We start from the raw sequence: 12706 nt of genomic DNA, 5'->3' as shown, positions 1-12706 counted from the left end.
GGGCTTGGTGCTCTTTACCTTTCCGCCATTGTTCATAGGTTTATATGTAACCTTCAGGGTTGCTGACCGAGGGCCGTGCGGCTCTTTGTCGGCCGGCGCGGACGCGATGGGCCGAAAAGGCCTCCTTCTGCGCTGTAAATTTCTATGTGCATTTTTAAACTTCGGCAGAATATATACGTTTAAGATCTGCTACAACAATTACTTTTTGCGTCTTTCTAAATATAGGGAAAGGTCTTAGACCATGGTGTGAGCAAGGTTTTTTCCAAACAGCAACTCTAAGGGCTGGATTTCTGGCTCCTTTCCGCTCCATTTATTCACCCCGGAGCGGCGGCAATGGCGGTGAAGTCTTCTGGGCGGGCGGTCAGCCTCCAGCGCCCTGCGGCGATCCTCGGGTCCGGTTTTGCAGCAGCGCGGAGAACTCCTCCCCCGCCCCCCCCCCCACCCCCAGGCATATTTCGGCTCTTTACCTCGGGAGTTTCCCCACTCTGGCGCCCCGAGAGAGGTGTACAATGCCTCCCCTTAACGCTGTGCTCCCCTGACTCAGGGCCCGACTGCTCAAACTTAACTAGTGAGGCACAAACAGTTCCCAGGCGCTAACTTTCCTGCCCCGCCGCCATTACCGCCCCAAAAACATCAATGCCAAAAATCCAACCCTTTAAGAGTAGAAGAATGACGAACACTGGTAGAATATGTGCAGTTTTTTAAAAAACCACAACATAATATCAGAGGTTCAGTATTTGCAGAGGTGCTGAATAGCCCAATCACAGCAAGCTCTACAGAATTAAAAGCATCATTTTTTGCAAAGTAGATTTTAAATGTTATCAAAGTTTTGAAGAATACAAGACGCTGACCTCTCCATCCGAATTGCTTCAGTTTTCCGAAGCTTCTCCTCCCAAGTCTCATTCAGCTCAGCGATGATCTTTTCTGATTCCTATAAATAGACAGATGTGTTTAATATTCAGCCATTACATAGCTTCCCCTGTTTCTTTAGGATTTACTAAGTCAGAACGGGTCGAAAAACAAAATCTGTCACAGAAGAAGAAAAAGCCCCCTCCCCCCCCAAAAGAATCTCGTTCTTGGAGGTGTGCCCCACCGAATCACACATTCAATGTACAAAAGGCACGGGGGGGAGGGGGGGGTGTCTTTGGACAAAATTGTAATCTTTACTCAAAATCCCCTATTGACCACTTTGAAAAAAAATTAAGAACATAAGAATTAGGAGCAGGACTCGGCCATTCGGCCCCTCGAGCCTGCTCTGCCATTCAATGAGATCATGACTGATCTTCGACCTCAACTCCACTTTCCTGCACTATCCCCATATCCCTTGATTCCCTTAATATTCAAAAATCTATCGATCTCAATCTTGAATATGTTCAAAGGCTGAGCCTCTAAAAATGCAGAACGCTCTCCAGCTGTCGTGCTGGGAAAGATGCCACACAGCAAATTTAAAGGGACCACGCACCTAAAATAAAAATTAGAGGGAGCATCGCTTGTTGGGTGTAAACCGAAAAACCAACAAATGGGTACTGACTTGGATATTTGTCATTTTTTAAACTTTAGTAACTTGCTATAAAAGTGTCAGCCAGTTGTTCAGTGGGCAGCACACTCGCCTGAGTCAGAAGATTGTGGGTTCAAGTCCCACTCCAGGGACTTGAGCACAAAAATCTAGTGCCTCGACACTCCCAGTGCCTCGCAGTGCAGTGCTGAGGGAGTGCTGCACTGTCGGAGGTGCCGTCTTTCAGATGAGATGTTAAACCCAGGCCCCGTCGGCCCTCTCAGCTGGACGTTAAAGATCACACGCGCTATTTCGAAGAAGAGCAAGGGGAGTTATCCCCGGTGTCCTGGGGCCAATATTTATCCCGCAATCAACAGAACAAAAACAGATTATCTGGTCATTATCACATTGCTGCTTATGGGAGCTTGCTGTGTGCAAATTGGCTGCCGCATTTCCCACATTACAACAGTGACTACACTCCAGGGGTACTTCATTGGCTGTAAAGCGCTTGGAGACATCCATGGTCGTGAAAGGCGCTATATAAATGCAAGTCTTTCTTGACTAACAATAAAGATTTTGAGGAGCCAAGTGTGTAATACAAGGAGGGGTTGCTCTTACAATACTGTTCAGGTAACCTGAAAGTGCTGTAAAGCCCAAATGTACAACAGGTGCCAAAGGACAACGACTGATGTTACAGCTACTGCCAACACTGATCTTGCCTGGAAAGACCAAGGCCCAGGTGGCAGATTACATTTAACGCAGAAAAGGATGGAGTGATACATTTTGGTAGAAAGAATGAGATGGGAAAATATAAACTAAAGGGTACAATCCTAAAGGGGGTGCATGAGCAGAAAGACCTAGGAGTATATGTGTGCACAAATTGTTGAAGGTGGCAGGGCAGGTTAAGAAAGCAGTTAAAAAAGCATACGGGATCCTGGGCTTCATGAATAAAGGCATAAGAGTACAAAAGCAAGGAAGTTATGATGAACCTGTATAAAACACTGGCTCGGCCCCAACTGGAGTGTTGTGTCCAATTCTGGGCACCGCACTTTAGGAAGGATGTGAAGGCCTTAGAGAGCGTGCAGAACAGATTTACGAGAATGTTTCCAGGGACTTCAGTTACGTGGATAGACTGGAGAAGCTGGGGTTGTTCTCCTTCGAGCAGAGAAGGTTGAGAGGAGATTTGATGGAGGTGTTCAAAATCATGGTGTCTGGACAGAGTAGATAGAGAGAAACTGTTCCCATTGGTGGAAGGGTCAAGAACCAGAGGACACGGATTTAAGGCGACTGACAGAAGAACCAAAGGCGACATGAGGAAAAACTTTTTTACGCAGCGAGTGGTTAGGATCTGGAATGCGCTGCCCGAGAGGGTGGTGGAGGCAGACTCAATCGTGGCTTTCAAAAGGGAATTGGATAAGTATCTGAAGGTAAATAATTGCAGGGCTACAGAGAAAGGGCGGGGTGCGGAGTGGGACTAGCTAAGGTGCTCTTTCAGAGAGCCGGCACGGGCTCAACGGGCCGAATGGCCTCCTCCTGTGCTGTAACCATTCTATTCTATGATTAAGAGGTTGCCTAAAACTGTGGCTATAGTAGCACTGTTTTGCATTTTGGTGTAAAACTAGCAATGAACGGAACTCTCCAAGTGAGTTTTTTTAAACCATTCTGCATTGTTGCATATATACTGGAGATTTCAAAACGTATACTGGACTTCCTTCAAAATAAAAGATTGAATCAGTCCAATAAACTATGCAGCTAAAATCATCTTGGAATGATAAAATTCCAATTCAACTTCACGTGAATAATTTGTCGATTAGATCAACCTCACCACCTCACCCTCGCCCTAATCGCGAGGCAGACAAATACTGCAAAGATTGCCCGAAAATAGATTTTCGAACTTCAGTGCCCCTCAGATACCCATTGTGAAACGAATTACAGTCAGGAGCCACGTTACTCCAAATGTAAAATACTGAGGATGCTGGGAACCTGAAATAAAAACAGAAAAATGCTGGAAATACTCTGTTAATATTATAGGTTGATGGCCTTTTGTCAGAACTGGAAAAAGTTAGAGATGTAACAGGGAAAGGGGGGAGGGGAGGAAAGAACAAAAGGGAAGGTCTGTGATTGGGTGGAAGGTAGGAGAGATTAAATGACAAAAGGGATGAAGGTGCGAGGCGAATGGAGATGGTAATGGGACAAGTAAAGAAACAAAGGATGAGTCTAGAGGGGGTGTGAATGGGAATGGATGAATCAACAACTGCTGCTGTCTGAAAAAAGACAGACCGAGGTTATGGTCTGAAATTGTTGAACTGTATGTTGAGCCCAGAAAGCTGTAAAGTGCCTAATCGGAAGATGAGGTGCTGTTCCTCGAGCTTGCGTTGAGCTTCATTGGAACAGTGTAGGAGACCGAGGACAGAGAGGTCAGAGAGGGAGTGGAGCGGGGAATGCCACCTTAGTTCCCTGTGCATGTATAGGGCAGTGCCGTTGATCTGAAGGCTTCACTTGTGTCACTTAATAGAAGGGACATAAAAAGTTTTAAAGAATTAAATTAGTTTGTCAGCTTGACAAATTTGAGAAATAGCAACCTCCTGCAGGCAAGATTGGCTATCAAGTGTCTCCGGAATAGAAATACTTCGAGGGGAAACTCCTCTGGCTACAATTGCATCTGCATTCATCATCCACATTCACTGTCAAATACCATTGATAAAAGCTGCCTTTCACTGGTATCTTGAAATGAATATGAGCAGAAGCTTTGGCTGTATTACCAGGCCAACTGGAACCCTTTCAGGAAAGAAGTTCCCATCTTCAATTGGCATCCCATCCACCAGTTAACAGCTTCAGATTTTATCCTAGGAAGCACAGTACATTTAGTGCTTAAACTGACATAAGCTTGGTGCCAGATTTGAGGGCCTGGTCTTCGAACACTCTCTTCCTCAGGCGACCGAAGGCTGCGCTGGCGCACTGGAGGCGGTGTTGGACCTCGTCATCGATGTCTGCCCTTGCTGATAGTAGCCTCCCGAGGTATGGAAAGTGGTCCACGTTGTCCAAGGCCACGCGTGGATTTTGAAGACCGGAGGGCAGTGCTGTGTGTCGGGGTCAGGTTGGTGGAGGTCCTTTGTCTTGCAGATGTTTGGCGTAAGGCCCATGCTTTTATACACCTCGGTGAAGATGTTGACGATGGCTTGGAGTTCAGCCTCTGAATGTGCGCAGATGCAAGCGTCGTCCGCGTACTGTAGTTCAATGACAGAGGATGGGACGGTCTTTGATCTAGCCTGGAAGCGATGAAGGCAGAACAGATTCCCACTGGTTCTATAGTTTAGCTTATGGTCTTCAGGGCCTCCTGTATGGCTCAGAGACTTGGACCACAGTAGACACCTCAAATCCCTGGAGAAATAACACCAACAATGTCTCCGCAAGATCCTGCAAATCCCCCTGGGAGGACAGACGCACCAACGTCAGTGTTCTCGATCAGGCCAACATCCTCAGCATCGAAGCACTGACCACACTCGACCAGCTCCGTTGGACGGGCCACATTGTTCGCATGCCTGACACAAGACTCCCAGAGCAAGCGCTTTATTTGGAACTCCTACACGGCAAGCGATCCCCAGGTGGGCAGAGGAAACGTTTCAAGGGCACCCTCAAAGACTCCCTGATAAAATGCAACATCCCCACCGACACCTGGGAGTCCCTGAGCAAACACTGCCCTAAGTGGAGGAAGAGCATCCCGGGAGGGCGCTGAGCACCTCGAGTCTCGTCGCCGAGAGCATGCAGAAAATAAGCGCAGACAGCGGAAGGAGCGTGCGGCAAACCAGTCCCACCCACTCCTTCCCTCAACCACTGTCTGTCCCACCTGTGACAGAGACTGTAATTCCCGTGTTGGACTGTGCAGTCACCTGAGAACTCACTTTGAGAGTGGAAGCAAGTCTTTCTCGATTTCGAGGGACTGTCGATGATGATGATGATGATGATGAAGAAACTGCCATAAATTCCAAAGCATAAAAACCCAATCAGCTGAATTAAGATCAGGCATGGGAAGGTAATAAGCATCAAGCTGTCCTTCTTTCAGATGGTGATCAAACCATTGTGTATTTCTAACCAGAGTGATTATTTGCACTCGTATTTTTGCGCGTCCTCTGCCCCGTCCTCCTGCGCATGTCAACCCCGACACCAGAAGTCGGTCCTGTATCGTGAGCTGGAATTGTGCTGCGTGGAGCTAGCTATGGATTATCTTCAGAACTTTTGCCTGGAATATTGCTGTGATTATCGACACGGACATTTTCGTTACCTTCTGAGAGAGAGAAAACATCAGCGGCGTGAGAGAGAGAGGGCTGGGGGAGACAACGCGTCCATTTCTAGCAGGCCCGACTTCAGCCGCAAGCTTGACTCAAGAAAAGTGGATGGCTCACGCGGTTTAGTTCTTCTAAAATATCAAAACAATCTGTTGCCTAGTCTGCAAATTACTGTAGGTGTGCAGTGCGCTTAGTCCCGGTCCAAACAATCGTGCGATTCTCTTAATGCTGAGCACAAGGTTTGAGAGGATCCTTCCAACATTTCTTCAATAGGAGACTGTCATCATCATCATAGGCAGTCCCTCGGAATCAAGGAAGACTTGCTTCCACTTTGAACAGTCCAATACGGGAATTACAGTCTCTGTCACAGGTGGGATAGACAATGGTTCAAGGAAAGGGTGGGTGGGACAAGTTTGCCGCACGCTCCTTCCGCTGCCTGCGCTTGGTTTCTGCATGCTCTCGGCGATGAGACTCGAGGTGCTCAGCGCCCTCCCGGATGCATTTTCTCCACTTAGGACGGTCTTTGGCCAGGGACTCCCAGGTGTCGGTGGGGATGTTGCATTTTATCAAGGAGGCTTTGAGGGTGGTCCTTGTAACGTTTCCTCTGCCCACCTTGGGCTCACTTGCTGTGAGGGAGTTCAGAGTAGAGGGAGTTCAGAGTAGAACGCTTGCTTTGGGAGTCTCGTGTCTGGTGTGCGGACAATGTGGCCCGCCCAGCGGAGCTGATCGAGTGTGGTCAGGGGACAGTATTCTTCATTTAGAAGCTGGTTTCTCGCCAGACATCTGGTGAGCTGCAATCCCCGGGTAAAGTTGCAGACCATCAAGTAGCAATAAATGTGTTTGCCACGTGGTCACACCACCTATGCAGGAGACCCTGAACACAATGCACAGGCCCCCACTCCAACACCTCCCGACATCAGATGACTATACTTCATAAAAAAAACTGATTGGCTTTGGAACACCCTGAATGCAGGCTCTTCCTTTCACCAATATGCTGGTGGATATCATTTTTAGCAACTACATTATGGGTATAGCCTTGCTTACCCGTTGCAATCCCTTATTAATTTTTTTCCCTCATTGAGCAAAGAACAGGAGGAGAAATCACAGAATATTTCAGCCGGGCCGACTGTAAGCAGAGGGAGAAAACTTCGACAGAGCGGCAGATCGGTTGAATGCCGCAAATGGAGGGGGAGGTGCACTGCAAGTTCTCAATGGGTTTTGTTCCAAATACCACAGAACTATGAGAAATCTTTTGGCAGCCTAGTGCAAGAGCAAAGTCTTCCTGTGCTCTCAGCAATCACCAGGATTGTTCAGTGAGACATCTGGCTTCGGTGCATTCATGTCCAGCCTCGCCCACTCGACATAAACAGACCACCGGATGTCCCAAACTGCTTTACAGCCAATGAAGTACTTTTGGAGTGTAGTCACTGTTGTAATGTGAGAAACGCGACAGCCAATTTGCGCACAGCAAGCTCCCACAAACAGCAAGGTGATAATGACCAGATAATTCGTTTTTGTGATGTTGATTAAGGGATAAATATTGGCCAGGACACCGGGGATAACTCCCCTGTTCTTCTTCGAAATAGTGCCATGGGATCTTTTACGTCCACCCGAGAGAGCAGACGGGGCCTCGGTTTAACGTTTCATCCAAAAGATGGCACCTCCGACAGTGCAGTACTCCCTTAGCACTGCACTGGGAGTGTCATAGAAACATAGAAACATAGAAACATAGAAAATAGGTGCAGGAGTAGGCCATTCGGCCCTTCTAGCCTGCACCGCCATTCAATGAGTTCATGGCTGAACATGCAACTTCAGTACCCCATTCCTGCTTTCTCACCATACCCCTTGATAGAAACATAGAAAATAGGTGCAGCCTAGATTTTTGTGCTCAAGTCCCTGGAGTGGGACTTGAACCCACAATCTTCTAATTCAGAGTCGAGGGTGATGCCCACTGAGCCACAGCTGACACTGTGGCACCTAAGACCACAGATAGAAACATAGAAACAGAGAAAATAGGTGCAGGAGCAGGCCATTCAGCCCTTCGAGCCTGCACCACCATTCAATATCATGGCTGATCATGCAACTTCAGTACTCCATTCATGCTTTCTCTCCATACCCCTTGATCCCTTTAGCTGTAAGGGCCACATCTAACTCCCTTTGAATATATCTAACGAACTGGCCTCAACAACTTTCTGTGGTAGAGAATTCCACAGGTTCACAATTCTCCGAGTGAAGAAGTTTCTCATCATCTCAGTCCTAAATGGCTTACCCCTTATCCTAAAACTGTGAACCCTGTTTCTGGACTTCCCCAACATTGGGATCATTCTTCCTGCATCTAACCTGTCCAATCCCATCAGAACTTCATGTTTCTCTGAGATCCCCTCTCATTCTTCTAAATTCCAGTGAATATAAGCCTAGTCGATCCAGTCTTTCTTCATAGGTCAGTCCTGCCATCCTGGGAATCAGTCTGGTGAACCTTCGCTGCACTCCCTCAATAGCAAGAATGTCCTTCCTCAGATTAGGAGACCAAAACTGTACACAATGTTCAAGGTGTGGCCTCACCAGGGCCCTGTACAACTGCAGTAAGACCTCCCTGCTCCTATACTCAATTCCTCTCGCTATGAAGGCCAACATGCTATTTGCCGCCTTCACCGCCTGCTGTACCTGCATGCCAACTTTCAATGACTGATGTACCATGACACCCAGGTCTTGCACCTCCCCTTTTCCTAATCGGTCACCATTCAGATAATATTCTGCCTTCCTGTTTTTGCCACCAAAGTGGATAACCTCACATTTATCTACATTATACTGCATCTGCCATGCATTTGCCCACTCACCTAACCTGTCCAAGTCACCCTGCAGCCTCTTAGCATCCTCCTCACAGCTCACACCGCCACCCAGCTTAGTGTCATCTGCAAACTTGGAGATCAAACGATAAACACCTGCTTCCCCAGTGAACTTATTAATATCTGACACAAACAGTCACAAGTCTACCAGAAATGTCTGAAGGAGGGATACAGTTCAAACTTGTTTTGCGAAGGGGAGGGGGGGGGGGGGGAAAAGAGTTGAGGGTGGGGGAAGTAACCCCATGGAAGGATATGGGGAGAATAAAACAAAAATATGGTGCTTCAACGAGGCAGGGTATTTGCAAAAGGGAATCTGGGGAATAGCAGCCTTGGGCAACAGTAATTCTTGATGAATTTCCTACCAGTGAATAATTACAGTGTCAGTTCTCAATGGAATAAGAATGAATTAATATTTCCTCCAAGATACATTTAAGATCAAAGTAGCAAAGGAATTTTAGAAAACTCAAACAGGCCCAACAAAACATTAAAAAATATTCAAAGTTGAGGGCGGGGTGGGGGGGTAAGGAAGGAAAAGGGAAGAAATTATAACATCCAAAATATACAGAACAATGTGCATTTGTATAATGTACATGGACAAGAGATAGATCAAGGTATTCTGGAAAAAAAAAACCCCGTGATAGCCGAACAGGAGGAAAAGGGAAAACAGATGATTAGGGTTGAGGTAGGGTCAAAGACACAGGCAACGAGAAGGGTTTTGAGGAGGTTTTAGAAAGCTGGGAAGGACAGAAGCAAGGCAGAGGAAACGAGGCAAGGCGTTCCAGAGGAAAAGAGTGTGTTGGCTGGACAATGGCCACCCAGTGGCATTGCAGAGCAGTCGTTAGTGCTCAGGGAGCAGAGTGTCTTTCAGCAAGTTAACATAAGAAATAGGAGCAGGAGTTGGCCATTGGGCCCCTTGAGCCTGCTCCACCATTCAATGAGATCATGGCTGATCTGATCTTGGACTCAACTCCACTTCCCCGCCCGCTCCCCATAACCCTCGATTCCCCTATCATTCAAAAATCTGTTTATCTCCATCTTAAAAATATTCAATGACCCAGCCTCCACAGCTCTCTGGGGCAGAGAATTCCAAAGATTCTCGACCCTCAGAGAAGAAATTCCTCCTCATCTCTGTCTTAAATGGGCGACCCCTTATTCTGAAACGATATCCCCTAGTTCCAGATTCCCCCATGCGGGGAAACATTCTCTGCAGATAGAGCAGGATATGGTCATGGGGAAATCGGAAAGCGAGAAGAAACATGTTGCAGTGGAGGTTACAGAGAGAGGGCGAGCGGGCGGGGGGGGACGGGGGGGGACGGACGCGAGGGCCGAGAGCCGAGAGAGAGCAATGCAAGTTCGGGACTGCTGTGCGTGTGAGGATGCAGGCCATGGCATGTTAAAAGAGTTGTATCTTCTGGAGGGTTGGCTCGGGATGGGCGGTGGGGGGTTAAGAAAATTAGACAAGTCAAGCCTCGAGGTGATAATGGCATGGACTGGAACTCTCGTCGATCTCGGAGGTCTTAGATGACAGCAAGCGGGAGAGTCTGGACCACCCGTTAACTCTGGACGAGCTGACAAAGGCCGTCCGGTCCTTCGAGACGAATAAAACTCCCGGAAGCGACGGCTTACCGGTCGAGTTGTAATCGGCCCTGTGGGACTGGATAGGCCCAGACCTGCTGGAAGTGTACGGAGGTATGCTTCTGGCCGGCAGCAAGTCAGAAGCGATGAGGAAAGGCATCATCACCCTCATCCACAAGCAGAAGGGGGAAGAGGGAGGAAATCAAAAACTGGCGGCCCATTTCGCTGCTCAATGTGGACTACAAGATCCTGTCAAAGGTCATCGCCAACAGGGTCAAGTCTGCTCTGGAGCTGGTGATCCACCCGGACCAGACCTGCGCTGTCCCCGGCCGGAAGATCTCTGATAGCCTGGTGCTACTCAGGGATACGATCGCCTACGCGCAGGACAGGAGGGTGGACACCTGCTTATTCAACTTAGACCAGGAGAAGGCCTTGGACAGGATATCGCACACGTACCTGATGGACGTGCTCTCCAAAATGGGGTTTGGGGAGGATATCCGCAATTGGGTCCAACTGCTCTGCACAGACATCAGTAGTGCAGTCCTAATCAACGGGTGGGAAACTGAAAGCTTTCCAATCAGATCTGGAGTCAGGCAAGGCTGTCCCCTCTCCTCTGTCTTGTTTGTGTGTTGTATCGAGCCCTTTGCCGAGTCCATCAGGAAGGATGCAGGCATTAGAGGGGTGACGATCCCAGGCAGCGGAGGCGCTCAGGTCAAGACCTCCCTGTACATGGATGATGTTGCCATCTTTTGATTGGATCCGCAGTCGGTCCACAGATTGCTCACAATCTGCGACCAGTTTGAACTGGCCTCGGGAGCGAAGGTCAATCGCAGCAAGAGCGAGGCCATGCTCTTTGGCAACTGGGCCGACCGATCCTTTATTCCCTTCACCGTTAAGCCAGATTACCTGAAGGTGTTGGGAATATGATTCGGAGCGGACGTGCCAAAAACTGGGAAGAGCGTATCGCCAAAGTGAAGCATAAACTGGGATGGTGGAAGCTGCGCTTCCTCTCCATGGCAGGAAAGAACCTGGTCATCAGGAGTGAGGTGCTCTCGGGGTTGCTGCACGTGGCACAGGTCTGGCCCATCCCTCGCTCCTGTGCCGCGGCAGTCACCCGGGCCGTCTTCCACTTTGTCTGGAAGTCGAAAACGGAACATGTCCGCAGAGACACAATGTACAAATCTCTGGACAGTGGAGGAAAGGATGTTCTGAACGTGGCCCTCATCCTGATGGCCACCTTTGTGTGCGGCTGCATCAAGCTGTGCACAGACCCCCGGTACGCAAACACCAAGTGTCACTACGTGCTGAGGTTCTACCTGTCCCTGGTGTTGCGAAGGATGGGCCTGGCCATGCTGCCGCGAAACGCCCCACCAGTTGGAACATGCCTGTCCACCTGTCCTTCGTGGAAAAGTTTTTCACAAAAAACCCTTTGACCACAAGGCCATAAAACAGTGGTCAGCACGTAACGTCCTGGACACCCTACGAAAGGAGAGGGTGGACCCTGTCGGGTGGTTCCCCGAGCAGACTGTCGAACTCGTTTGGCAGAACGTCTCATCGCCAGAGCTTTCACACAAGCACCAAGATGTAGCTTGGTTGGCGGTGAGGAGGGCCCTACCCGTCAGAGCGTTCATGCACAGCCGCCGTCTCATCAACACGGCACGGTGCCCCCGAGTTGGCTGTGGGGCGGACGAGACTGTCACCCATCTCCTTCAGGATTGCGCCTGCGCAAGGCAGGTTTGGAAAGAGATGCAGTGGTTGCTGTCGAGGTTCATCCCGAGCAGCTCCGTAACACAGGACTCTGTGCTCTACGGGCTGTTCCCAGGGACACACACCGAGACAGACATCACCTGCTGCTGGAGGGCCATCAACTCGGTCAAAGACGCTCTTTGGTCTTGCCGAAACTTGCTGGTCTTCCAGAGCAAGGAGATGTCCACGTCTGCGTGTTGCAGACTGGCGCAATCCAAGATCCAGGATTACGTGCTGAGGGACGCACTAAAAATTGGTGCAGTCGCCACAAAGGCACGATGGGGAAGAGCCACAGTTTAAAGCACTTCCCCACGGTAAACCCAGGGGCTGGAATCAGTATAAAACCCCCCTCGGGCCGTACTTGTAAACTTTTTGTATACATAGAGCACCACGATCTGAAAACACCTATGCAGTGCCATGTATAATGCAAGTTCTGTTTAATAATGTATGTTGCAAAGAAATGCAACTGTACCCTCACCCATTCCGTGTACCGTATAGTGCCACATGTAACGTAATTTGATGACTGTAATACAATGTATCCTGGATTGTACAGAATTGTACCTCGAAATGTAAAACAAGCAAATGTATTGAACAGAACTGCGGTCAGCATCCAAAATGTATTGTATGGGATTGCTGACTGCATCCAAATGTACTGAATTGCTTTCCAATGTATTGTGCAAATTTTTATATGAATAAAGTATATTTTGTAATTTTAAAAAAATGACATGGACTGGAACTTTAGGGTTTGGTTGGCAGGT

General features: G+C 48.6%; 1 protein-coding gene across 18 annotated transcripts in view; it reads right to left on the bottom strand.

The window, feature by feature from the left end:
* Positions 1–12706, bottom strand: part of kif1b (kinesin family member 1B) — a 327704-nt gene that overhangs the window by 154581 nt on the left and 160417 nt on the right. For all 18 annotated transcript variants that reach the window (XM_070860541.1, XM_070860555.1, XM_070860547.1 and 15 more), the window contains one exon: positions 852–931. In XM_070860541.1, the coding sequence (XP_070716642.1) occupies positions 852–931 (80 nt within the window). The remainder of the gene's footprint in view (positions 1–851; positions 932–12706) is intronic.

Source organism: Pristiophorus japonicus, chromosome 18 (genome assembly GCF_044704955.1).
Source record: "Pristiophorus japonicus isolate sPriJap1 chromosome 18, sPriJap1.hap1, whole genome shotgun sequence".
Classification (NCBI taxonomy): domain Eukaryota; kingdom Metazoa; phylum Chordata; class Chondrichthyes; family Pristiophoridae; genus Pristiophorus; species Pristiophorus japonicus.
This window is presented reverse-complemented; position numbering and strand designations above follow the sequence as displayed.